The 26,744-nt window shown below is 59.1% G+C and overlaps 1 protein-coding gene across 8 annotated transcripts; it reads right to left on the bottom strand.

Moving 5' to 3' along the window:
* Positions 1-1,640: 1,640 nt before the first annotated feature.
* Positions 1,641-26,500, bottom strand: DAZAP1 (DAZ associated protein 1). 8 transcript variants are annotated; one of them, XM_026480910.4, is made up of 13 exons: positions 26,311-26,500; positions 18,386-18,426; positions 17,546-17,712; positions 17,194-17,259; positions 15,283-15,393; positions 14,011-14,059; positions 10,745-10,827; positions 7,633-7,786; positions 5,805-5,834; positions 5,530-5,670; positions 4,527-4,703; positions 3,482-3,571; positions 2,494-2,591 (listed from the first exon to the last, which is right to left on the bottom strand). In XM_026480910.4, exons 1-12 carry the CDS (start codon positions 26,337-26,339, stop codon positions 3,492-3,494), a joined length of 1,128 nt encoding a protein of 375 aa, XP_026336695.1. In that variant the 5' UTR covers positions 26,340-26,500; the 3' UTR covers positions 2,494-2,591; positions 3,482-3,491. The 8 variants fall into 8 exon arrangements, with proteins under 8 accessions (XP_026336693.1, XP_026336692.1, XP_048082941.1 ...); XM_048226985.2 differs by lacking the exon at positions 26,311-26,500 and adding an exon at positions 20,265-21,245; XM_026480908.4 differs by lacking the exon at positions 3,482-3,571 and having other exon boundaries at positions 1,641-2,591; positions 15,283-15,390; positions 26,311-26,499.
* Between the last annotated feature and the right edge of the window lie 244 nt (positions 26,501-26,744).

Below are 26,744 nucleotides of genomic sequence, written 5' to 3'. Positions count from 1 at the left end.
TTGCTTGCATGATGCTCTTTTGCCAGGGAGCCTTAATTTTGCAGAGAATTGATTTCCCAGAAGAAAGGGGCCAAGGTTTCACACTGAGAGCACACGCAGTGTGGACGGAGGGCGCCGGCCTGAGGTTCCTTCTGTAAACCGGGGCGGCAGCAGCTCCAGAGGGAAGGGGAGAGGGCGCTGCCTCACAGGACACTTGAACACTGCAGGGCCGGCGCCCCTTCTCTTGGCCTTTGAGCTGAACCCACCTTCCCTGCCCCAGAATGTGCACTGGGCCATGGGCCGGATGGGGGTTTCTGGCTGTTTTGTCCATTACTTTATCTCAGGCTGGTGCATTGGACACATCGGTTGCATTTTGGATGCATCTGTTCTTTTTACATTTTAATTGCTTTTTTAAAAGATTATATTTGTGAGAGAGAGTGTGTGCGTGCACAAGCAGGGGGAGCGGCAGAAGGAGGGGGAGAAGCAGACTCCCCACTGAGCAGGGAGCCCAGAAGTGGGACTCGATCCCAGGACCCCGGGATCAGGGGCTAAGCGGAAGGCAGGTGACAACTGAGCCCCCAGGTGCCCCTGTTCTTTTTACATTTTAAAATCTTGACGGTGGTCTTTAGGACATAAAAGTCTCCAAAGGCTGGGACCTGGGACGTGTCCCCTCACAGTGGGACCCCAGGGGGACCAGCCCTGCCCACGGCTGGGTTTTAGGACTTCAGACCCCAGCAGTGTCAGAGAATCAGTGTGGTTTGGGTTTGCGACAGTGGCCCTCAGGCCCCTGCACACTAGAACAGGGGAGGACTCACCCATTTTGTTCCTAGCTGATTCCCAGGGCCAGGTGCCCCTGGACCCAGGAGTCCCTCCCACTCTCGAAGAGAGGCCAGCCCAGAGCCGAAGAAGTCCTGTGTGCAAGTGAACTCTGACTCCCCTCCCTTGTCACTGACGGTCACAGCCCCTTTTATCTGGGGAGAGGGGCAGTCAAGAAAATGGACAGGAATGGAATATCCAGAATACCCAGGGCTGGAAAGGCCCGGCACACACCTTGTTGGCCAGGCCCTGTGTGTTAGGCAGGGGAGTGGCCACTGAGGGTTGCTGGAGCTCATTCCCACCCCACCTCCTGCCCCCGGCTGGGGGTCCTAGCTAGGATGGCCAGGCCCCACCAGGTGCCCCTGGGGCGTCCACCCAAGCTCTAGGGGCTTGGGCCACCATGCTGCCTCCTGCCGGCCCTCAACTGGGTGTCCCAATGCCCACACGATCCACGTCAACAGCTCAGTTTGTGGAAAGGTGAGTGGCCTACCCAAGACCACAATCCAGGTGTCACTCCCATGGGATGGGGGAGGCCTGGCCAGTCCCCACCCAAATCTGTCCAGGCACCTCTCCCTCGGCGCTCAGCGAGCGGCCACTGAGCCTGGAACCTGGGCCCCTTCACACTGGATCTGCAGCTTTCACCAGGCTCCCCCAGCCCCAGGCCATCTTAAATTCACATCGACTACAACGCCAAGACCCTAGGCGCACCGTGGTAGGGCCCTGTGCTCCCCACTCCAGCGGGCCGCGCATGCCTGAGACCGCTGAGGAGGCTGAGGGCCAGTGCAGGTCTTCCCTTGGGGACGCACAGCCGAGAGCGGGGAGGGAATAAAAGGACACAACGTGGGTTTCTAATCCAAACGCACTTCTCTTTATTCAAACCAGGGTCAAACTGGTCAGTGGGGACGCCCTGAAACCACGTGTGTGGGAGAACGGCTGACACAGCCTCCCTGTCCCTGCTGCCGGGGCGGACGCGGGGCGGTGCCCGCAGAGGCTGGGCAGGCGCGGCCCCCACCGCGCACCTGCAGACGGCGCAGGCAGGTCAGTCGACAAAAGCAAGGAATAAACAAAAAACAAAACACGCTCAGTAGACTTCTGTAAGCTCCCAGAGTTTCTGGACCAACGAGCCCCAACCCTCAAAGCCAGGAGTGAGGCACTGAGAATGCCCCTCACTGCCACCAGTGCCGACGGAAACCCTGCTTTAAATTAAAAAATAAGCCAGTATACATCGTAGAAAATTTCTCTTAAAAATCTCACAATTTGTAAATGTATATTTTTTCTTTAACATAAAAGTTTACAATATACGGTAAAACAAAAGGCTCAGGAAAATAATTCCAAAAAAAAGGAAGAAAAAGAAACCTGAAGTTTTTGAATTAAAGCTGAAGACATTTTTTTTTTAAACCCTGTTGTTGAACCAGTGACGTTTTTTTATTGTGCTGATGGGTTAGAGAAAGAAATATATTTAAAAACTTCAGTCCAGACACCCACAGCCGCCTCCAAAAGCCTCTCGCCCCCCTCCCCCCACCGTCGAGTCGCTATTTTTCTGCCAAGTTTGTGATTGTCACGAGTTCACAAGTTCTAAATCCTGGGTCTCAGCCACCCCGACGTCCACAAGGCGCCGGCCGGCTAGCGTCGGTACGGGTGGAATCCTTGCACGTTGTGGTTCTGACCTCGTCCAAAGCCACTGCCGCCGGCGGGGGGGCCCCCCGAGCCTGGCACCGAGGGGCCCCCGTAGGAGGGGGGCTGCTGGCTGGGGTCTGAGAAGCCCTGTCCAAAGCCAGCCAAGTCCTGTCCGTAACCTGTAGGGAAAAAGCCCGGTAAGCTCGGGAGGGACGGCAGCTCTGCGCGGACGGCCTAGGAGGGATCAACACGCACACAGCCCATCCTACTCCCCCACAGGACCCTGACCACAGTCTCTGCACAGAAGGAAAAGCAACTCAGAGACCTCGAGGACCCCCTGGTCTGTCCCATCCGTCCTCATCCTCGGCCTTGCCTCCCCATCCACTCCCAAGGACCCGGGGCTGGGCCCCGGCGGCCCCTCTGAGCCACTGGAAACCTTTGAGCTTGGAGACGTAAGAGTACCTGGCCTGGCTCCGTGGCCCAAGGGCTTCTAGAAAGTTTATTTTTGAGTGGAGTGCACAGGGAACTCAGACACAGCCCCCAGAATTTAAGAAAATGTCAGACTAGCACCAGGCCTCCCTCCCAGATGACCGCCAGACCCGAGACAGTCCTCTCTGCAGAACTGACCCAACCTGGCAGCTTCCATAAAACCGACGGGTGCAGGGAAAGACTGTGTGCCCAACACCAGGTGTGACTCACGGCACCACGCCTGCAGAGACTGCCTGGGTCGGGCAGGTCCCTCCTCCACACAGGACCTAGACCCTGCACCTGCTGACCTCAAAAGGCAGGGGAGGCGCCTCTGGAAGGGGAACAGCACCAGACTGCACACCTGGGATGGAGGTGTGTCCCGGGGGCCCCGGGTCCCCAGCAGCAGGTGCACGTAGGCACGGGGGCCTATGTCTGCTGCCCTACAGAAGCAGACCTCCTGGGGCCAGTCGAGATCCTCGCCCCGGCAAGGGCCCCGTCCCGAGGGCACCGCCAGGTCCACCCCCGCCCAGGACGGCAGAGGCGGCGTCCGCTGCCCGGGTGCAGGCGGAGTGGGGGTCGTGGATGAGGAGGCGCCACCTACCTAGGCCACATCACTGCTCAGCCTGACCATAAGGGTGTAAACAAAGTATGGGCCCGAAGCCTGACGGGTCTTGAGAATAGGTACCCAGGCCTGGCAAGAGACGAGACCAGGGTGACTACCCCAGGGCAGCCTCCACAGAGGGGCGGGGCCACGCTGGCGGTCAGCACGCCCCCACCCAGGGCTGCTCACGCATGCCAGACGCCACATGTCCTGCTCTGGGGGTGGGGGGCTGACAACCCATGGCTTGGGGACCGCTGCCGGGCACGGCGCCAGGGGGGACAAGCCTGTATGATGCTGGGCTGCCGGGAGCAGCTGGCCAGGGATGGCATTCAAGGGCAAGAACAGCTTCAACTGCAGACACAGCGGTCTTAGGCCAAACACAGTTTGAGCAACGAACTGGGACTGGCAGAGCCCCAGGCGAGGAAACGTGGGCTGAAGCTGTGGCTCCTGCAGGAGCCCCGGGAGCCCTGGCGACAGGCAGCAACCCCCCCCCACCCCCGCGTGGCCCAGCAGAGGCGGCAGGAGACCCCCAGATGAGGGCCTGCTTGATCCGGGACACCTGGCCCAACCCTGTCCTCACACGACCTCCTCCCTCACAGGCTCGGTCGCCACCCTGCAGACCCCAGGCTCAGAAGCACCTCCTCCAGGAGCAGCCCCTCGAGTGAAGCCCACGGTAACACCCAAGCCAGTGTGCGCCCAGACCAGAGCCACGAAGCCATGTGGCCCAGAGGTGCCCGCCCCGTGCTCAGAAGAAAACGAGGCAACCAAGGAACAGGGCCCGCCAGGGGTGCCCCAAAAGCCCTCGCGTCATCCTCCTAGGGGCCCTGTCACAGCTCCGGGCTCCCAAACCCACAGGCCCTGGAACACCTGCTGCACGACCGAAGCTTTGCTAAGACTAGCTCCCTGGCCAAAACCCAAGAGACCGAAACCCTGCTTTCCATCTTGCTCGACCCTGTCCAACCAGCCCCTGCACAGCGGGCCTCCCGCCACATTCCCGCTGGCGGGGAGGAAGGCAGGCGATGGCGGGGCCAGGTCTCCAACTCACCGTACTGACTATAGGGGAAGTCTGGCTGGGCCGTCGGAGGCTTGCTCATGTCTGGGGCGGCCTGTGACGGAGGCGGAGGGAAGGCCAGAGGTGCTGCCCCGGGAGTCGCAGGTGGAGGAGGGACCCCCGGGGGGGCGAACTGATCCGGTGGTGGGGGTGGAGGCCCGTAGCCAAAACCTGCACACAAACAGGAGAGAAAGCCACAGACACAGTGCACGGCCACTTCCTGCTGAAACCCACTGAGCGGCCAGGCCCTGGGGACGTAGCTAGGGTGGGCCCGGGGCCGAGCGTGAGGCAGGGACCCCACAGACAGTACTCTTGAGAAGGACAAAGCCCGCCTGCCAGACGCAGCACAGCCCTCCACCACAGCAAGCCTTCCACTGCGTCCTGGGGCTCGACACCCCTGTTTCTACCCACCCGTCTTCTGGTTAGAACTCAAATCAGACGTGGTCCAGGCCAGGGAGAGGCACACCTGTTCCATGAGGGGCCACATGGCTGCCAAGCGGCCTGACCCAAGCTGGGGTGCACTCCGACAGAACACACCCGGACCCACAAGCACTTGCCAGCAAGACTGTGGGATGACTGTCTGGGCCGGCCACGTGGCACGTGGAAATGACAGCAGTCAGCCACAGTGTGTCAGGCAAGGGCTTCTCATCACTGCTGAGGACCTAGCCACCAGGCGTGGCCGCACGGCCACCTTTCTACCAAGGGCTAGCACAGAGCCTTGCAGGCGCGCTGGCTGCCCAAGGCCCAGGTGCCCCACCGCAGAGCCGAGCACAGGCGAGAGCTCCTGACACACTCAAGCCCCTCACTGCCGAGTTACGACACCAGGTCCAGACGCCCCAGCGAGAGGGCACACTTCCCTCTCAAAACAGATGTGCCACCCACACGGCCCTCCGAGCAGAGGGACCAGGACAGGCAGCACCCCAGCCACGTGCCTCAAGCTGCAAGGATCATCTTGGGATGGGCCCCCAGCCCCCCTCCAGGGGCCCGCAGGACTTACTGAACTGTGGGGGGGCACCGTAGCCCTGTGGGAAGCCCTGAGGAGGGGGGAACCCTCCGGGAGGGGTGGACACGATGTAAGAGGTGAATGGTGGGGGCGGTGGGGGAGCTCCTCTCCCTGCAGGCGGCGGTCCATAGCCACCTGGAACACAGGACGCAGAGGTGAGTGAGGGGGAAAGGGTGTGGCGCACATAGCTCCCAGCTGCCCAGGCCCCCCGGGGGCCCACCCCAGTTCAGATTCGGTTCTCTCTTGGGTGCCCACAAATAAGGACTTACCAATTGCCTGTCCTGCCGGAACCCACATTCCTAAACAGGAAAACAAAGAGGGCGGTCGGTGTCCTGTCCGTGTCCCAGCCTAACAGCTGACCCACCCCCAGCAGCACTCGCCCTGCTGGCAAAGCCCTCCTGGAAACACTCTCCAGGGGCTGGGCGTCCTGCCGCGCTGCGGGCACGGGGAGGACGTCCCGGCCCCGAGGAAGGCATCAGAGGAGCCCGTGGTGTCAGGAACACAGGCACCTGAGTGTGGGAAAAGGGCTGCCACTCGTGTCCTGCTTCTATGGGGGAAGGCTCCCCAAGAGAAGCCTGCTGGTCAGGTGGCCCTGGCTCTTTGACAGAACCCACCAGAAAGGGTGAAGGGGACACCCACAGACTAGGGGCTCCAATGAACGGGTGGGACCTTGACCTTATGCTGGGTGGTGGGAGCCTCAGGCCGGCTACCAGTCAAGTGCTAGTGGGCAAGAGCTCTGGTCTCAGTAACTGGTCTCCTGTGGCTGTGTCCGCCCCCCCTCCCCGGCAAAGACTTATTTATTTGGGGGAGAGAGAGAGTGACAGAGAGCACAGGTGGGGAGGAGAGAAGCAGGCTCCCCACTGAGCAGGGAGCCTGACACGGGACTCAACCCCAGGACCCTTAGCCGAAGGCAGACGCTTTACTGACTGATCCACCCAGGAGCCCCTATGTTTTATTTTGCGATAAAATATTTTAAAAAAGACAAATCTGAAAGCTTTGGCTGGCTGGTGGGGTGGTGTGGAGGTGGGGGTGGGGCGTGCCAGGTGCCTCTGGGTGCAGACAGACCCACCTGGCCTCCTTTTGCCCCTCCTTGGACACCGTCCCTTCTTTGCACTTCTAAAGGAGGCACAGGCTACCAGATCCCGTCCTGGGGGCCCTGGGAACCTCAGCCCTTCTGCCAGGCTGTCCTTAACCACTCTGCTGACCCTTCGCGGAGGCCGTGACAGCCCAGCTAGCATCAGCCCAGAGCCCAGGGAGCAGGAGCAGATTCAGAAGGCCCAGGAGGCAGGACTCTGTGCCCCCTTCCAGCCGGACAAAACCCCCAGACTCCCTTAAAGCATCTGATCTGAGCCTCTGAGATGGCCAGGCCAGGCCCGCTTCCCACTCTAACCTCACTGACAACTGTTTCCCACGGTGCAGCACTTGCTGGGGCGATGGCGGCACTGACAGACTCTACGATCCACCATCCACCCGGTCCTCCCGGCTTCCCCTAGAGGCACTGTCCGGCACGGCCACGGACCACAGGGACAGCACGCATGGCCGCACGCGGCATCTAACTCTCCCTTAGATGCATGTGGCCTCCTCCACAGCACGGCGCGTGGGGCGAGGACACTCCTGCAGCTCCGCTGCCTGCACTGAGACCCATGTGCTCAAACCACAGCTGGGGCCTCACACAGGTGGCCCAAGCACACCACCGAGGGTCACACCACACTCACAGGGGACCAGGTGAGGACGTGGAAACCAGCTCCTTTCTCAACTGTGGGCCGACTGGACAGCACCCCTCTGGTTCAGGGGCTCTAGGGTTCCCAGCAGAGCCCACGTGCTGGCTCCTGGGATGAGCACACAGCTCTGCATGCCAACCCTGCAGCTGGACAGGGAGGAAGCCCCACCTCTGCCGTCATGTACTCCCTCAAGGCCTGCACACCTGTCCAGCCAGCACTGAGCCCCACCTCTGCAGGGAGTCTGCAGGAAAAGGGGGCGACTATGGGGAGCTGCTGCCCCTCAGGCTTGGGACCCTGGCCTCCAAGCAGGCCTCCGTGACACGGCTGCCGGGGCGGGGGGGCGGGGCACGACCGGTTCTGGGTACTGGAGCCTTACCCTGCGGGCCGTATCCTTGCTGCCACGTAGGTGGGGGCTGGCCCGCCCAGCCATTGGCGGCATTGGGCACGACCCGGCTGCCCCACTGACTGGCACCTGGCTGTCCCGGCGCTTGGCTTTTGCTGTCCCGTGGCTCAGCCCGTTTAACTTCCACCTAGACAAATGAAGCTCTGGTTTAGGGAGATGCCGAGGGTCCTGGACCCCCTTCCCTTCAGACACACCCTCAAATAACTTACGACTACACTTAGCATCTTATTATGACTTAAAACTAAATACTTAACTATAAACCTTATTTAGGCCAGTATTTTTTTCTTTAAAAATTTATGATTTTTCTTTTCTTTTTTTTTCTTTTTTTTTTTCTTTTTGCTTAAAACATGTTTCTCAGGTACAACAGATGTAACCGTAAGACATGTTAAGCCCTACCCGCTGCAGAGCACGGACCGAAGGCCGAGAGCCCTCAGTTTTGTGTGACAAGGGTCTTTCAGTCAAGGTGAAATGACAGCTTTCTCCTTCGATGGCCTCGTCACCCCAGGGACACAGAGACCAGGACCAAACAGTCGCAGCCCTCTTCCCGGGCTCTCAGGGCCCCAGCGCGGCAGGAGCCGGACGCCACCCCAGCCCCACGGTGGAGGAGGGAGTGGAGGAGGGACCTCCGCTGGGCAGAGCCAGGCCGGCAGACACACAGACCTTTCCAGAGCCCGCCCACCCAGCCTGTGCTTTAAGCTCATACCTGAGAAACACAGTTGGTCTACTTAGGTGTTTTATTTAAAATGTCTAATGGAAGATAAAGACTTACCTTCCCCAGGCTAACGCTTAAAGAATCTCAATTAACTCAAAATAATGTCAGAGGGAATGGATGTGATAAAGAGAATCTTACATTACATCTAACAAAAAAAGTAAACAAACATGCAATAAAATGGACATTTGAATCAGTAAGCAATCTTCATACTGTGTTAGGTCAGCAGCCCAGGACCCTTCCTCTTTTGGACGTTGCCAGGATCCGCAGCACTCGGAGGGGCTGCACCGCGGGAGCGAGCGTGCGTGCCCTCCTTGCACCAAGCGCTGTGGCCGCCAGAAGGCCCCCTCCCCTACGCAGCTTTTATGATGTGGGCAGACTGACAACTCAAAGACCCCCAATTACAGGGCTGCCTCAGTACTGAGTCTCCAATTTTTTTTTAATGATGAATTTTAACGAGAAGGAAGAGATAATAAATCCACTTGGAGTCATCCTTGGGGTCTCACAGTCTGGTGGGCTAAGCATTATGTATGCAGAATTCCATCAGTTCTGCCTTCAGACCCCTTCCCTTTGGAGAACAAACAGGAAGTGGGACAGAGGCACAAAGACCCTACCTTCCTGATGCCCCAAGGACACTCCAGGATAGGAACAAATCCCCGTTAGCTCAAGGCGATGTGACAGCAGGACCAAGGGACCCGTTTCAAAGAGCTCGAATTAATGAGTCTTCACATACTCTCCTTAAGGGAATTTGGTTCCTGCTTACAAGGCAAAGCAGCCCTTGTAAATTTTTTTTTTTTTTTTTTTACTCTCTTCCTATCAGAACACGGATGCACTCTGGTTTTAATTAGAAGTGGGACCCAAGCCCTTTACGGGGACGAACCCCCACCAAGGAACCGAGAGGCTGCTGTGGCCTGCCCACCAGTGAAGGTCGGGCAACGGGAACAGGGCGAGCCGGGGGCTGCTGCCAGGAGCCAGGTTCCCACACGTGTGCACCTTACTTTAGAAGTCGAGCCCCATACCGAGAAGCCACCTCAGTCTCCACTCTGTGCTCCGTGCAGACCAGACTCAGACACCGATGCGTCCTACAAAACCGGGGCGGGGCCGGCCGCCTGGAGATAGGAGCAGATCCGTGCGCTTAGCAGCCTTTCTGCCCCTAGAGCAGGACCAGGCTTCCTCCAAGTTTTAAATGTCACAGTACCTTAAAATACTGAACGTGGACTCCTTTGAACTTGTGTTCATAACTGGCATGCGTCCTTGAAATCTGCATGCTAATTTTAAACTAAAAGCTTCAATGAACGTCGGAGCGAGATTTGTGTCTGCTGCTGAGGTTCAAATGGAATTAATTAAGCCCGCAACGAAACCTCACCACCTCTATGTAAAAATAGCTCCACGCCGCTGTGTTTATCAACTTTCAGGGAGCGGCTGTGGGGCTGGGGTGGGAGTGCTGGAGAGGCAGGAACTCGTGGTGCCTTAGTCCCTCCGCAGTATCATGATGGACAAAAACAGCCGTGGTCCCGTCCCGAGGGCAGGACACGTCAAAGGGAACTAGGGAACGCCGCCCGCGTGACACCCGCCGGCCGCCAGGGTGGGCGAGCAGGCTGCAGAAGGGCGGGCACAGGAATCCTGCAGAAATGCGGACCCAAAGCCTCTCACTGACTCTAAGAGATCCCACTGCAGAATTTCTACCAGCGATTCATTTTAGAGTGAACCTCCCCAAGAGCTCTGGGGCCCCAGTCAAACGAGCAGGGGCCCCATTCTGAGCCGGCCGTCTCCGCGGCAGCAACACAGTATGAAGATGACACCAGAGGTCACTTGACTGCATGGAGTTAAGTACTACCGAGAGCATGTGGTCGGGACCGGAGTTCCACAGTAAGTGACCCAAGTAAAAAGAACCAATCCTTCAGGATGTTTACGTCTCTTTCAGTTTGACGCGGAACCTGTTGTCAACGGTCCGCTGCCCACCACACATCGGGGGCGGCAGGAGGCAAATGGAGTGCAGGACAGACATCTGAAGGAGTGGTCACTGAAACCAAGCCTGAGGCAACCTGCAATTTCACTGGAGGCCAGCCCAGGAGGCCCCCACAGACCGTGCCCCTCGGCCGGGGGGCCACCCCACCCACCGGTCCCATGTGATCCCGAGCGAGGGGCTCCGGGAGCAGAGCCGGCGAGACGGGAGACGCCATGCCGCGGACAGAACCCCTCGGGTAGGATGGGCCCCTTGCTTCTGCAGGAGGAGGCCCGAGCCCACACAGCACAATAACCCAGGGCGGCTCGCCCGGCCCTCTTTCTGTTCCGGAATTATCGTTTCCAGTGAAATCCCTAAGTTGCCTAAGACTTGGTTTGGTCTTAAGGTAAAATAAAACTACAACTACACACTTTTTTGCCCATGATGTCGTGAAAATGCATGTTGACAGCCTGGTCCACTGATTGTTCGTCCTCGAAAGTAATAAATCCAAAACCTAGCCAACGACGAAGAGTGAATCAAGGTAGCAGGGCGTTGTGACACAAAACAGGATGATGAACAGTATCAGGGCCGGGCCGAGGGGTCGCCCGAGGGTTTCAGGGAAGCGCAGTGTGTGAGGCTGCAGGGCGGGGCCCGAGCCGGCGATGGAGGCAGGGTTCCGCGTGAAGACACGGTGGGAACCCCCAGGGGCTGGCCTCAGAGAGAGGGCGGCCTGGACAGGAGAAAGGCGAGGGCTGGGCCCACGCGCGAGCCCGGTGCACCCGGTGTGTGCCAGAGCACCCCGCGGAGGGGACCGCGGGTCGCGGGCGCTGCCTCGGGCGGGGTGTGTGCCGTGGGTGCGCGGCTGCTTTTCTGAAACCCAAGATTCTCCCCCTCGGCTTGCAATTTGCTTTGCAACTAGTGCTGACAGCAGCCATATATCGTTCTAGCGCGTTAAACAGAAGTACGGTCTCTACACAGTTAGTGCCTCGCTAAGCTTATCCAACACTGTTGGGTAAGCCCAAGGAGTCCTGTCAAAGTAACATACGTCTGTATACAGGTATCTATCTGTACATATCTATGTAAATAAATACACAGAGATACAGGCCACAACGGGTTCCAGCAGGTCCAACTCTGCTGTCAGCAGCAAGAGCAAGAGGCACCATACCATCGAAAAGAGAATTTTAAAGGGAAAAAAAATTTAGCATTTCCCAAACACAAGAAAGTGGCAGTATAAACGAAGTTTGGTTGGTCTGGGTGAGTGTGACCGCCCAGCTAATGTGGCATGTCTGGTCCTCAGTCGACTGCACTGTCTCCCCCGGGGCCCATCTGCTCTAAGCACAAAAGGACGCGTGCGGCAGACAGCTGCCAGAAGGACCCCGAAGAACAAAGGACGGGTGAGGGGAAGGGCTGAGAGCCCAGACTGGGCTCAAGAAGGGCATGGGGTGCGGAGGGGGGCAGAGCAACTGAGCGTCACGTGGCCGGTGCAAAGAGCCCAGGTCAGGCCTGCGGTGCGGAGCGGGCAGGGAGGGGGCGTCGGGAAGCAGCAGCCAAGCCCAAGGCCTCTCAAGCTGACGGGAGAGGGACGCTGAGGCTGCAGAAGCTGGGCTGTGTGGGAAGACTGTAGGTAAAACCTTGGGATGTGTGGGGGGGAGAAGACAGCTCAGAAACTTGGAGATGACAGCCTAGCAGGGAGGGACACCGGGACTCAGGCGGCTTCTGATGTGTCTCTGCACACGCGTGTGTCTGAGTGTGACTATGCACACACTTACGCAAGAATCTGCACACGGCGCGCGAGGAGCGGGGTCACGGCAGCAGAACAATGACAAGACACACAGAAGGAGACAGAAGCTGGAGCTGGGGGAGGGGAGTGGCGGGGGGGATGCCAAAGAGGAAGGTGTGAGGCGAGCAAAGGCAGCGGCCAGGGCGAGGGGCGAGGTCAGGGCTTCACTGTCCCCAGTGAGACACATGCAGAACCCTCGGGTCAGGGACAGGGACATGGTCTTAGATTGGCCGAGGGGGAGGAGGGAGGCGGAGCCCTGGAAAAGACCTGGGAAGGGGAGAGAGCAGGATGAGCTCTCTGGGACGCCCCCAGCCCACCGGGGGCTCCTGCTGTCGCTCCCACCCTCTGCTGGCCTCGTGCTCGCAGGGACCTGACGTGGAGGACATTGTGAGCCCCCCACGGGAACATGAGCCCCAAAGTCAAGGCCGAAGTGCCCTCCCCGCCAGCTCCTCCTGCCTGCATCCCCAGCCCACAGCGGCCTGGCGTGCTCCCCGGGCCCAGGGCGAGGCCTCGGGGGCTGACTGGGGGGTAGGACTCTAAGAGCAGCCGTCAGGATTCCCATGTCCTGAAGTTTCACAAGACCGGAGGCAAATGGTAGAACACAACATGGGTGATGAACAGCATGTTAAAAAGTTAACATTTTCTCCAAGTGCAGGAGTGTTTGCAACCACAGGGCCCGGTGGTCCGTTATAGCGCAAGAGGCGGTGAGTCTTGGGTAAGGAGCCCGGGGCGGGGCGTCTAGGGGTGCGTCTGTCTGTCAAGAGGCGACATCACCACTGAGGAAGCGGACAGAAACACACTGAAACTTCGTTTACACCCCACTGGAGCAAAGCCCGTTCCCTCCTCTGACTGCGGGACTGGCCTGTACCTGTGTGATATAATTTAGCACCTGGAGAAGAGAAATCTAAAGAGATATCGTTAATCACAAACAATTCACAGAGAGAAAAGGAAAAACAACTTACTTAACGTTACTGTACTTCACTATGAGACACTTAAGTACGTCACTAAGCATGTACGCTACGTTAAAGTTAAGCTAAGACTTAACAGCTTAATCGACATGAAGTGAGGATACGTCACTTATCATGGAGGAAGAGAAGGATGGAAGTTCAAATGGCAAACTATTCTCCAGCATGGCGGGCGCATGCTGCGGCGGCGCCGGCTCTGTGCGCTAGGGGGGCCTCCGACGGGGCTGGGGCAGGGGCTGCACGGCGCCCAGACTGCCAGGGCAGCTCACACAGCCGGTCCAAAAGCGGTGGATGCACCAAAACATACGGCCGGGCACAAACAGCAGCAGCCACAAAAAAAATTTTTTAAATAAAAACAAAAATAAATAATAATAATAAAAAAGGGCACGGAAACCAGGTGCCCGCCGTCCCAGCCCCACAAACCCATCAGGACGTGCGAGCGCGGGCAGCTCCCGAACGCCACAGGGGTGCGCTGAGGCGGCTCCTCACCCTCCTCCCGCTGCCCCACGGTCTCGGGGGAACAAGAAACAAGAAAAACAGGGGAAGCCTGGGACGGATAAAGGGAAGTCCACGTTCAAGCCGAGCTGGGGCAGACCTAGCCTGACGCCGCGGGACGAGACCGGCCTGGGCAGGGACTCCAAGCGGGACGCAGCCCTGTGTGACAAGTGCACCCTTCGAAAAAAGCACCAAGCTTTCAGTACACATTTAAAAACAGAAACCATATCAAAATTCATGTCACGTTGTAAAAACTTCAAAAGAACGAGCCAAAAAAACCCTGTGACGTCTGACCTTGGGAAGCAGACAGGCTGGGGCTGCACAGGAAGGGCCTACGTTTTAATCGTGTCTCCAAATCATCCTTCTCTGAGGCAATGCTCGCTACCACCACCACCTAATTGTGAAATAGTTTGCCATCTGAAGGGGGCAGGTCAAGGACAAACTCCATCTCTTTTACCTCGAGGCCTCTGCTTCTCTGCGTCGTAGATCATAACCACTTCTGTGACCTGCAAGAGAGACGAGCGTTCGAGAACCCGGGTGCCACGGGCAGCCACGGGCACATCTGGCTACCACAAAACTCCTGAGTTAAATGACAGCTTGGGAACATCTCCAGACACTCCTCGGGAAAGTCCTGAGGCAAAAGGCCGGCCTTATGGGGTTTGATGCCTGAGACTCACGGGACCCAAAGGAGGCCAAGGGAAGTGCATGCTGCCCCTGCCCCAAGTGCTCACGGGGAGCCCCACACTCCAGCTGGGGAGGTGAGAGCTGGGAGAACCATAGTGCGCCCTTCCATTCACAGACAAAGCCCAAGGCTCAGAGGCTGGGACAGGAGGACCCAGAGCTCTGGTGCTCAGCCACACACTCCAAGACCACCCATCTGACCCGCACGCAGCTCGGCACTCCTGGTACATGTCCAGCCAGCAAGCAGCCCTCTGGGGGCCCTGGCTCACTGAGCACACGTCACCATGTGCTCTGGCGCTCCTCATTCCTGGCCCAGGCCCTCGGCATGCTCAGCCCCCCGCCCCCCGACAGACCAGCGGTCCCACCAACAGGGTGTGTGACCCGGTGGGAACCCGGGGTGACACCGTGCCTTTGCCTCCAATGACTGGGATGGCCCCCCACATGAGCTTACTTGCTAGCCGGTCTTCCCTACTACAACGGAGTTTCCTGCAGGAGCCCAAGTAACTCTAAACCCCCATAAGATTCTAAAAGATTTCAGCCTCTTCCAGAAACAAAACCAGCCTTGGGAGAAGGTCGGCTGTCACTTTCTCAGGAAACACTGAGAGGTGACAGGTCCAAAACTCTCACGACGCCTAGCCAGAGAGTGAGTGCCCGGCAGCCCGGCGGACGGTGTGAGCTGCCAGAGCCGGGCAACACCGGTTCCAGGCCAGCGGGGTCTGCACTGCTGCTCGGGGGACCTGGGCTAGAACATTCCCTCCTGTGACGAGACAGCAGGCTGGCTCCCACAGCCAAGCCAAACCCTGCTTCTCCCTGACACCACCTAGCGCTTTACACCACGGCGCTCACAACCAACCCAAAGGGCCTTCCAGGAGATGGGCCTGGAGAGCTTTCGTCTGCCTAAAAAAGCAGTAAACCCTCTCCTGGACTCTGGCTTGCTTTGGGGAAGACACAGGCCCAGAGGAGAGAGCTGCCAGGCTTGACCTCCACGGACATCTGGCTCTACCACTCCCACCCTGACCCGCCGTGCTCTGGGGCAGGGACAACTCACCACTCCGAATTTCTTGAAGTATTCCCTGAGCTCTGTCTCACCACAATTGTGAGGAATCCCACCGACAAATATCTTATTTGATTTACTGTTATCGCTCCTGGGTCCTTTCTGCTGTTTTAAGAAGGAAAAAACGGTTAGTCTGCGTGGGGAGCCCTCACAACACTCCCCATGGTGAGTATGTGATGCACGCTGCACTGGTTTTAAGACCCAGCTAAAAGCCAGACCAAAACACTCCAAAAACCCACTAAAGAGAACCACAATCAGCAAATATCTAACTCTCCTTTCATTTTCCTACAGAGACCTGTGGCGACTCGGGGTCAGGCACAGGGGCACGTGCAGAGCACGGGGTGGGTCCTGTGTCCAAGCATCCGGAGTTATAACAACTAGAGAGCACAGAGCTCTACGACCTCAAAGGAGGGACTCTGGGTTTGGCAGCCATAACGGTGAAAACTAGCAGTTTTTTCAGGTTTGCAGCGGGTAACAAAAAAAGGACTATGGGAAGTTCTCGCTCACCTCACCTGAACCCAATGATCCCACCCTCGGCGGGGAGGGTCTCACCTCGGAGGGAAACGCTCACCCAAGCTTGTTGACGCTTGTGCGCAGAGGAGGACCAGAACCTCAGCTCCCGCTCCTGGGATGCTGCCTCCCCCCTCACTGCACTCCTCGCACCCCCTGTCCTTCCTGTCCAAGGGGCTTCCGGGCTCCGTTGTCCCAAAGGCTCTGGACCAATGCCGCTGAGCTCTGGGGCGGGAGAGAGTCTCACGGGTACACGTAGGGGTGCTCTGCCTCAGTAAAGCTGCTAAGAGACTAAAGGACACGAGCAACCAAATGGAACCTGAACGTGGCTGGGATTCCAGTCTGAAGAGAAGAGCTACGAAAGCCCCCTGAGAAGTGACCCCAGGGCCGCAGGAGCACTGTCTGGGCACAGGTGGTGCCAGGGGCCACTGCCGACATTCCCGCTGTGGGGGTGGCCGCTGTGTATGAGAACATGCTTTTAGGAGACACACGCTCCAGAACTTAGGAGTGGACACAGGCAGAGATGGGATGCAAACACAGATAACAAGGAAAATATTAACAACTGATGAACCTAGGCAACGTGTCTAGGGGTTTGATGTATCACTCTTCTGAGTGTTCTGTCAAGTTCCCAAAAAGTTTCCCAACGAAAAACTGGGAAAATAAAAACTGTTCCAAGGGTCTGAAGGCCCTGTGTGCCAGCAGCAGTTGGATCCTGCTAGAAATGCAGGTTCTCGGGCCCTGGCCCAGACATCTGCCCTGCCTCCAGCCCAGCTCTGGCCAGGCCCTCCTGCTAGGACAAAGGCGTCCTGGATGATGGTCTTCTCTGAGACCTGCTGGGTTGGGGAAGGGGAGGGATGGGTGATGGACAGAGGATGGGTCTGCTCCAACTGGCCAAGCATCAGGGGCCACCCACAGCTCACAGAGAACCCCCGAGGAGCCGCCACACGGGCGAATTTCCGAACCAGCTGTTCCAACAACCAGCAACCAGGCTCTCGGACAGGGCCAGCTGGGCCCTTGCCTGTGAGCTGCAGCACCTGGAAGGGAGCAGCCAGCAAGCAGAAAGGTGTGGGGGGCAGGGGCAGAGGGTGCTCTGACACCCGCCCCCCCGGGGCAGGCTGGGAGCCGCCATGGCAGAGAAAATGGAACTCAAACTGATCACAAACAGGTGTGGAGGTCCTTTTCTGGTTTTCAAGGCAGACGAGTAAGAACATTCTTGGCTACAAGTAAATACACCACTAGACAAATCCGAGCAGTGCTTTGGTGCTCAGACAGCAAACCAGAACATCTCCGCTGCTCTCAACGGTAGCGAGCAAAACCACCAGATCCAGGCACGTATTTCCTTCCTGCTGGGGCCGTGGCGCACGTGGAGAGGCCCCACCCAGCCCGGCCTCTTACCCATCCTTCCTTGGGCCGTGTCCTCTCTGGCTGCATCCCTCGAGGCGTGCATGGCTTTGGGTCAATCTGCAGAAGTTTCAAACAAGTCAGCTGTAAATATGAAGCTACTTTCTCTAGAAAAGGTGTCAGCAGAGCAAACAAGCCCATGCCCCCAGTCGATTCATCCCAAATCCAGGCCCTACTGCCCCATCCAGCCTAAGCCCAGAGCCGCAACCCTCTGAAAGTGCACCCCGCTAAAACGCTCCTTCACGTGCACGTCCACCGAGGCCCGGCGGCAGAGGCAAGCTGACGGGGTGGCGCGTGGCAGGGACGGAGGGACAGGAGCAAGCGGACTCCAGGGAAGGACACTTACGTTTCGGCCGTCTAGTGTGTGTGGTCTGCTGGCCAGCACCGTCCCCACACAGTTTGGGTCTTTAAATTTGACAAACCCAAAGCCTCGAGACTGGTTGGTGGTTTTATCTTTCATGATCACACAGTCTACGACTTCTCCATATTGGGAAAAGTAGCTGCGTAGAGTCTCTGCTCAGAGATTGGGACAAAAACACAAACACACACACCAGAGTATTAAGCACTGGCTCAGAGCTGGTGTGTCAAGCACACAGGCACACATGCTCCTAGTTCTTCAGCCTGACCTGGAAAGTGTGGAACCAGCAACTTGTAAGCTGGCTTGTCAACTGACTGGGAGAGGGGGGCATGGTGGTGTGGGTGTGCATTTGTGTGGAAGATGGTCAAGGACAGGAGACCCACGGGAATGGACGGGGTATTGCAGACACAGACACATTATGTGTTCACACGAATTAGAAAGGGTGCAACTGACAATGGCCGCGGCCACAGGTACTGGGAACAGTGAAGTCTGAGGGAAGGCAAGGTGACCATCGGAATGCCAGCAACCACTGGCTGCTTCCTCCTCAAGCCTGAGCTCAGGGGCTGCGCCAGCAAGCCTCCAGGCCTCCACACGCCACACACCAACAGTCTCCTGCCCTCCGTACCCCTCCCGTAACTCTGGTGAGACATCAGGACAGCCCCCAGTCAAGCGCCCCTCCTCCCCAGAATTCAAGACAATAAATCAATCAAGAATTAAAACAAACAGACAACCCAAGGTAAGAGCGAGCGATGAGTGCACACAACCTGCAGACCAAGGTCACAAGCCTGCACGCGGTGCCTGGCACGCGGGCCGGTCCCCACCACCTACCTTGCGTAGTGCTCCAGTCCAGACCGCCCACGAAGAGCTTCCTGCAATCCAACAAGGAACCACTTAGCGTCAAGACAGTTCTCACCTCAGCCACCCCATCCCAAGGCGGGACTCTACAAGAAGCCGGTGCAGACATGCTGCCTTGTGTCGAGGTCAAGGCACTGACACATGTCCGCCTCAACCACCGCCCGGCCTCGTCAGCTGTGGAAGCAATAAATGACTCTGAGATCTGCCAAGACGGTGGGGGTGACTGTTAAACATGCAAGTGAACACATGTCCAGAGCCACACGTGCGCAGGGAGAAAACGAGACCTTGCAAACAGACTGACAGGAGCCCCCAAACCACAGGGGCTTTGGGGTGGGGTTATGGGGCATACTTCCCCAGTGCTCTTGCAAACACTGTGGACTTAGAAGTCAAGGTCTGAAAAGCACATGCAACAAAATAGAATGACGGGGGCTCCAGGACAAAGCCTCCGGTACCTTCCACATGGTCATGAGTAAAGACCCACAAATCACTGGAACGTCCCTGGAGCTCCAGACTCAGCACTGGAGCCCCGTCCCACATCTCCCACCCCAGGGTAGCCTGGGCTGCCCTTTCAGGCAGACACATTAGAACTTTTCAGAGGAACCCCACAGTTGCCCCTGTTGCCAACCGGCCTCTCTTCTGCCCAGCACACCTCTAGGGCAGTTTCAGAACCCATAGAGCCCTTCCCCTTCCCCTGGACTGGCGAGGCCTGAGGTGAACTGAGGCACTGGAGCGGGTCCGGAGGCGGGCCCGTGTGGTAGGGCCACTCCAGCCCTCACTGGTGCCACGCTCACTGGCATCTCTAAGAAGCACGGGCCCCTCAAACATCATTCAGACCTCCCACAGCTTGGAAGGTGGGTATGACAGAGGCGGCGGGGGAAGGGGCTATGAGCACTGTCATATGCAGACTGGGACCTGGACGCTAACTGGCAAGGGCTTCAGATGCCAGCATGTGGCCGAGGCTCAGTCCCCGTCTGAGACTAAGGGTCCTGCAGTCCCGTTGTCTGCAGCCGACCACACCACAGTCAGCTTGAAGAAAAGATGACCCCCGCAAGGGTGATGGCACTCCTGCCCCTGAGCAACAGGGGTGACCTGTCCTCCACCCCAGGACAGACCCCGTCGAGGTAGCCAGTGCGCCTGTCACCCCTGCTCCATCCAGGGACTTGAGCTCCAGCGTGCCAGCCCCTGGCAAAATGCCTCCAACAGGCGGCGGGACTGTCAGGGGCTTGGTCCCACTCCAGCCTTTTCTCTGAGGAGGGGCATTTTGAATTTGGTGTGTGAGAAATACTGTCCCCACCACCAGACGGGTACCCTCTGCCGTCCTCAGAATGGCCACAAACAGGCCACCACGGTAGGGGCAGGCCCTTCTGTAAGGACAAGTCTCATCGAGCAGCAGAGAGAGGCTCCCGTCTAGGCCTCATTAACTGAAACTCGTGTCTCCTACACACCCCTTCAGAGTCAGGCCAGGCATCCTCCGGCCTCCCAACAATCCCGGGGGAGCGGGCCTCCGCGGCCACCCAGGGCGCTGCCGCCAGCGAGCGAGCTGTGCCTCAGGCCCCGCCCCCGCAGGGCCTGGCACCCAGTAGGGGCGCAGAGCGGATGACTGAAGGCCCCAAGGCCGGCTGGCACCGCTGAGGAGCTGCGTGTCTGCCCACCCCTTCCACACAGGAATGAACAAGGGTTCGCTGTGGAAAAGCAAATTCATGCAGGAAAAAGAGATCTCAAGCATTCTCAAAACACAAAACCTAATTCACGGAGACAAATACCAGCTTCTAGTTAGCATGCATCCAACCAAAACAGTAAGGTCATAAACAGGTATCCTTCCAAGCAACCCAATCCTCTGCCACCCACCCACCTATGGAGGAAGGAACTCGTCTGACCAGTCCAGGCTTCAGCCCTTGTTTCAATTTCACAATCTGGCATGAAGGAGAAAAGACCAGAAGCACCATCACCCGCACAACTGACAAGGCTGGACTCTGCCCTGTGGGTTGGACAGCAAAAAGCTATCCGCGCTGCACCCTCACTCCATCATCTGGGCCCTCCTTGTGCTGCACTGATTTCAGAGGCTCTCGTTACAAAACAGCACACACCCAAGGGTCCACGTGAAGGGTCACGGGGCCCCGCTCACTCCCCAGTACTTCACCCGAGATGCACACGGCGTCTGGGAGGGGCACCCACAAACAGGGCAAGATGTCAGCCACTGCTGAGTGAGCAGGGAAAAGAGTATCCAGCCACTCTGCTTACTCTTCTGCAATGTTCCGCAAGTCTGAAGTTAAAGTCCTAAGCTATGAGAGATTTTCACTACTGAGGGAACAGCAGGATCTCCCTCTCCCCTGGCCCTAGGCTCTCTGAGCTACACACCAGGGGACACCTTTGCAGGCTCCCCGTCCATCAGGATGGAGAGCCCCAAGCCTCCAGACAGCACCGGGCTAGCTGCTCTCCCTGTTCCCATTTCCTCTCCTCCCACTCCAAGGGCGCACTTTCCCCAGTCCACACACAGGAGCCACAAGGTTCCCAAGGTCCTGGGAGGCCCCCTCCAGAGCCCCAGCACAAAGCCCCAACCTCTGAGCCCCAGAAACCACAGGGCTTTGGCAGAAGCAGCCAGGAACAGCTCCATCGCTGCCTGGGCAGCAAAACCATCGCTAGTCAACAGAGATTATGTGCACGCCTGACACAGAGTGGGGGGCTGCTCGCCCTGCCACCTGTCCAGCGGCACCCAGATGGTCTCACAGGGCACTGTGTCCATCTCCGGCGTTGATGGGATTCTGCAGATTAAGGGGAGAGCTGACTGCGTGCTTCCCCCTCCAGCCCTTCCCTGCTCTTAAGGGTGCAAGAGTCATGATTCAGCTGAAACTGACAGTCAGCCCCCCCAGTCCCCGAACCCCACAAACCAACAGGGACCCCCTGGCTCCATCGAGCCCTGCCAGGTGACCCAGAGTCAGGTTCCTGAGGGGGAACGGGCAATGCCACTACCAGGAGGGCCCAGGAGAGGTGGCTCCCAGGGCCTGCACCTTGACAGCAGGTGCTGGTGACTTCCTCTTGGAAGGGGCTCTGCAGAAGTAACTGGGGGCACCCAGCTCTGGTTACCTCTCCCCTCCCCCACCCGCTGGGATGGAACCCCGCTCTGGAGGACCACGCCGCTCTTGCTCTGTGTACTTTAGGGCAGCCACACGGTACTGGTGCCAGAGAGCAGACCTTCAGCGGCTTCCCCTGGCCCCAGCCAGCCACCGCAGGCTCTGCCCCCTCACAGCATGCGTGCAGGCTTCAGAAAGTGCCAGCTTGCCTGGTGAGGCGGCCACCAGTAAGGCAGCAGTGGGGCAGAGTCTGACTCTGGAGGGCAAGCAGCACAGGACCTGGGACCAACCATGGTTGTTTAGGAAATGGCTCTTTCTGCTTAAAGTACACACGATGTAGAGCCTCTGCACCTTCCTGCCCCTCCAGTGAAGTCACCCTGGGACCTTGTCCCCCTAAGTACGTCCTTGTTTCCCTGCAGGGAAGCAAGCAGCTCTAGGAGGAACACACAGCGCTGGCCCAGGAGCCAGGGAGCCACCCCACTTCAGGGCCCTTTCACAGCAATAGACAAAGTCCGGGAAGCAACTGTTGGGGCTCAGGCCTTACCCCAAAGCCTGCCTGTGCAGGCCCTTCCCTCAGCAGCTCAGGCTTCCCTCCTGCCAGCAAGGTGAGATCACCCCCTCCCAGACCACTGTGCGGGTCGAGCAACACATGCAAGAGAAAATCCCAGGATGCCCCAGTGCCTGGCATGAACTCCCGACACCCACAGACTCCCACTGTGAGCCCCTCCACCTGCGCTCCCCCAGACAGGACCAGTGTTCCCCACCACTCCCTGGTACCAGGCAAGAGCCTCAATCAAACACGTAACCTGCGGAAGACACTACTCACGATTCTGAGACAGTGTGACACCGTGTGAAAGTACAGTCACCCCGTGAAGGCGACAGTGGTGCAACGTACAGTCGGGCCTGGCCCCGATCCCCGCCATTCCCTGCAAGGCCTGTACTGGCTCACCAGGAGCATGGAACTCCAAGCTCTGGCTCGTCCTACCGGTGACCTTGGCCAAGCCTCCTGCCCTTCTAAGCCTCGGTCTGTCCTGCAGAGAGAAGGGTTTGACTTGGGGCAGAAAGTTCCAGTACAGCTCCCAGCAGGGGCTCTAGGAAGGGTATCAGCAGGGAAGCACTCTGGGGGAGTTTCTGCGAGCAGGGCAGGCACATCACCTGGTGAAGGTGCTCAACCCACTGCCAACGCCGAAAACAGAAGTCAACCAGGGCACCATCAACCTTACAGGCGTCAAACTAGTTCCTGCTACAGCCGACAAATCCTAAGCCACGGGAGCAAGTGGCAGGGACGCCTTGGGAACCAGGCCGAAAAGAGCAGATGTCCCCAAACAGGTGTCTCATTTGCCAGAGGATACTGGGCGATATCTGGGGACATGTGTCATTGTCACAACCGGGGGTTCTCCTAGTACCGAGTGGGTGGGGGTCAGGGATGCTACTCAGCCCCCGCAGGGCCCAGGGTGCCCCAAATGTCAGCACTGCTAGGGAGACTCTGCTCCAAAATGCAAAAGAGAAGCAACACTAGCTTCTACCCCCAGAGGTCTCCATCACCCTCTCCACTGCAAGAAGCAGCCCCTTCCCCACTCAGGACCTCTCTGAACCAAGCCATTAGGGCCCCTCCCACCTCCTGGGCACTCAGTGAAAACAGGCATTTAACAAGTCCCCACTCTTCCAGGCCCAGGCCTCTGGCCTCACCCTGTCAGCACCCCGGGGACTGATGGGACTGCTGGGCCGCTGGGACAGGTGGGGTCACCCGCTTTCCATGCTTCAAGCTCCAGCAGCCATGGACTCGTGCCGCCTCCCTGCACCTTCTCTCAAAGTGACCCGCATGCTGCCTCACTTTCTCTCTGAGGAGCCCCTCCTTTCCCCGGGATTCCCCCCGCGAGGGTGTCCAGTTGGCCCTGCCTTACCCACAGAACACGCGCCCGATAAAATCTTCCTCAAGCCTCTCTCCGGTTCCACAACACAAGCCGGCTGCCCTACAGGCTGGTGGAACAAGACGCCTCCGGCCTAACAGGAGCCAGCCCGCCCCCTGCACCTGTGAGCACCAACAAGGTGCCAGGCGCCTTTGGAGGCCTACCAAAAGACCGGGGGTCTGATCTCCGTAAGGCTTGAGCCGGTGCCAGTTCCAGAGTCGGAACCGAGAGACCCCCCCCCCCCAAGGTGAGTGCCTGTACCCCTGGTCGCTGGCCCCAAGGGAGGCTATCAGCCTGTTACACACCTGCTACACAGGGCCACACGTGACACTGCTGCTCCTATCAGCCCTCTGCCCTCAAGACCCAGCCCTCCCGCTGCTCTGGCTGATAGTGACAATCAGAACGATGAAAACACTAACTAAAACCACCGGTCTCGGCCAACTTCCTCTCTCCCGCCAGACTTCACAGGGACCGCTGAGCCGGCTCGGGTACAGCCACGACTTGGTGAAGCTCTCCCTTGGAAGACTCAAACTCAGGAGAACACACCCCCATTGGATGGCACCCCATGCATCCACACACTTGCTGAGGCCTTGCCCCTGCACCCCTACATGAGGGTTCATGTTAGGGAAAGGGGAGCAGCCCTTCCCGCCTGGCAAGCGCTCCTTCAGGAGTCACTCAGACGAGGCTGACCAAAGACCAACGCAAAGGAGACTGGAAATGAAGGCGGACGTCGTCAGAGATCACTCGGACCTGCCACATCCTGCTAAATCTGCCATGATCTGGAACTCAGTGCCACGCTCACCCCCACATGGTAACCACCCCAGCGTAGGCAACCGTGGCCCGCTCACAGGAAACTGCAAGACGGCCCTTCGTTGGGGAGCCCAGGGGAGTCACCCGCACTGTACGAGGACAGCCAACGAGAGCGAGGAGATAAAGTGGACCCTGGACTCCGTCATCAATGGAACAGAAACAAGGATCCTACGTAAAACAGAAACTGGCCGACGGTTTTTAGCAACAGAGTTCTACCTGCAAAGCAATTAAAGGGTTCTGGGACACCTGTACAGCTTTAAATCCCAGGCGATCCGGGTGGATATGCAAGAGTGGGGAGGAGAACGTGGCCAGGAAGGGTCCCCGAACCCGTCCTGCTGCTAGCTCCACAGCGTCCCCAAGTTGCCTCTGCAGCCCCAGGCTTGGATCCTCGCAGCACACCTCAGGGGTCTCCAGGCTCCCTTTCCTCCTAACCTTTTTCTGCTCTCCCTGCTGAGAGAAAGAAGCAGCCCCAAGCCTGAAGACCCCCACCCTGGGCGGTATGTGGTTGCATTCTGGAAGGCCAGCACCATGGGGATGTGGCAGGCCCGCAGACTCTCCTGTCAGGCTCAGCCCCACTTCTGGAGCACTTTCTCCCTATACCCTAGTTTCCCATCAGAAGTGCTGCAACTTTTCACCCATGTAACACAAAGAACTCACCGTCTTGCAGTCCCTGGACATGCTTTTTAACACAAATCAGACCAGAAGTTAAGGGTCCTCTTCCCAGTCCTCTATGGTGTGGGGTTTTGAGAGACAAAGCCCACAAAAGGCATTTATGTCCACAGGAGTAACGTGGAGCTGGAAGCCCTGTGGGGCCAGTCATACCCCGCAAACAATGACTTACCAAATTAAGCACTCGAGCAGACACACTGCGTCTCTTCAAAGCTAAGGGCACTGAGAAGCGTACACCAGACCACAGACACCCAGCCCCAAACTGCACAGAAAAATGTAACCGTAAAACCATGCCGATAGCCTAGGAGCCGCTCTCTGCAAAGAAAACTAGACCAAACCCCTCAACTAGGGCAGAAATGGATTTCCTAGCTCCTCTGGGATCACTTGCTCACATCTCAGGCTCCTTTAGCACTAGACAAGGCTATAATTACAGAGAAAAGCTCCGCTCCGGTCAAGGAGAGAGCCCGAGGAAGCGAGCCTTTTCTGTCCACCCACTGGAGGTATCTTTCTTCTTTCTTTTCAACGCGTCTATTGGTGGGCTCGAGGGGGCTGAGCCGGAAGGTACTCCAGTTGCAGACCCCCCCATCGGACGGTCGGTGCGCCCAGCGCTCTGGCTACGGCTCGGCTCGGGGGCCGGTCCCACGTGACCTTGGCCCTCGGGCCCTGAGTCCGCGCACCTTCCTTTTCTTCGCACTTCGGGAAGGGTTAAGAGTGGCAACGGGGCAAGCCGCCGCCCCGACGGCGGGGTGGAAGAAGTTGCGCGGCCGCAGAACTGGCACGTCCGGGACCGGGGCCGCCACGTGCGCCTCTCCGCCAAGTTAGTGCGCGGGCTGGGGGAGCCCCGGGAGCCCCAGGTGGGACACCGGCACCCAGGCGCCCGGGGCGCCCCACAACCCTCCGCTTTCCGCTCGAGGTCCCCCCCGCGAGAAGTCCAAGCGCCGAGGGACACAAGGCGTCCCAGAGCCCCCAGGCTCCCGTTCCGGGTCCTCCTCGGACAGGAAGCAGCGGGGGTGCGCCCGGACCCTCCCCGGGCTCCGCTCGGGGTCCCCCAGCCAGAAATCCAGCCGCGGGGGCGGACAACACGCCCCGGACCGCCAGGGTCCCCGCTCCCGATCCCCCAGCGGGAAACTCGGGCGCGGCGGCGGCGGCGGGGACGCCCTGACCGCCCCCCCCACACCGCCCGGTTCCCGTGCCGGGTCCCCCTCGGCCAGGAAGCGGCTGCGTCCGCCCCCCCCCGGGCCCTCCCAGGGCCGTCCCGGCCAGGAAGCGGCGGGACGCCGGACTCCCAGGCTCCCGCTCGCCGCCCCCCGACCCCGGCGGCCCCGGCGAGGGTCCCCGGACCCCCAGGCCGCCGGCCCCAGCGCGGCCCGCCGGCGTGACCTTGACGGGGGCCGGGGCGGCGTCTGGGCGGCGGCGGCGCAGGCCGGCGCGTCCTCACCCGATCTCGTCGGCGCCCGAGTTGTTCATGGCGGCGGCGCTCGGCGTCCCGGGCCCCCTGGCTCGCTCCCGCCTCCGGAAGGTCACCGGCCCCGGCGCCCTCCCCACAGCCGCGGCCCGGATCTGCGCAACGGCGGCGGCCGCGCTGCCTCCTCCCCTCAGCGCCAACGGTCACCGCGCGCCCCCGCGCCCGCGCCGCCGCCCTGCGCACGCCCGGGCGCGCTCCCGCACGGGGCCTCCGGGGGCGGGGCCAGGGGTGCGCCCGCCGGAGTGCGTGCCTGCGTGCGCGCCTGCGTGCGGTACCGCCGCACGGCGGCCTTGCTCCTCCGCAGCTACCAGCGTCGCCGCGGAGCGCGCTGGGAAGTGGAGTCCCGCGCGCCGGCCCCGCCCGGCGGAGGGGAGCGCGCGGCCGAATCGCGAGCGGGCGTGCTGGTG

The sequence above is a fragment of the Ursus arctos genome, unplaced genomic scaffold, assembly GCF_023065955.2.
Source record: "Ursus arctos isolate Adak ecotype North America unplaced genomic scaffold, UrsArc2.0 scaffold_14, whole genome shotgun sequence".
Classification (NCBI taxonomy): Eukaryota; Metazoa; Chordata; class Mammalia; order Carnivora; family Ursidae; genus Ursus; species Ursus arctos.
This window is presented reverse-complemented; position numbering and strand designations above follow the sequence as displayed.

Coding starts and splice junctions, on each gene's coding strand:
- DAZAP1 (XM_048226983.2), bottom strand. CDS start 20,332: ATGCCAGATTGTGAAATTGAAACAAGGGCTGAAGCCTGGACTGGTCAG. Junction 18,427..20,264: donor ACGAGTTCCTTCCTCCATAG/GTGGGTGGGTGG, acceptor GTTGGATTGCAG/GAAGCTCTTCGTGGGCGGTC. Junction 17,260..17,545: donor ACACACTAGACGGCCGAAAC/GTAAGTGTCCTT, acceptor AAACTTCTGCAG/ATTGACCCAAAGCCATGCAC.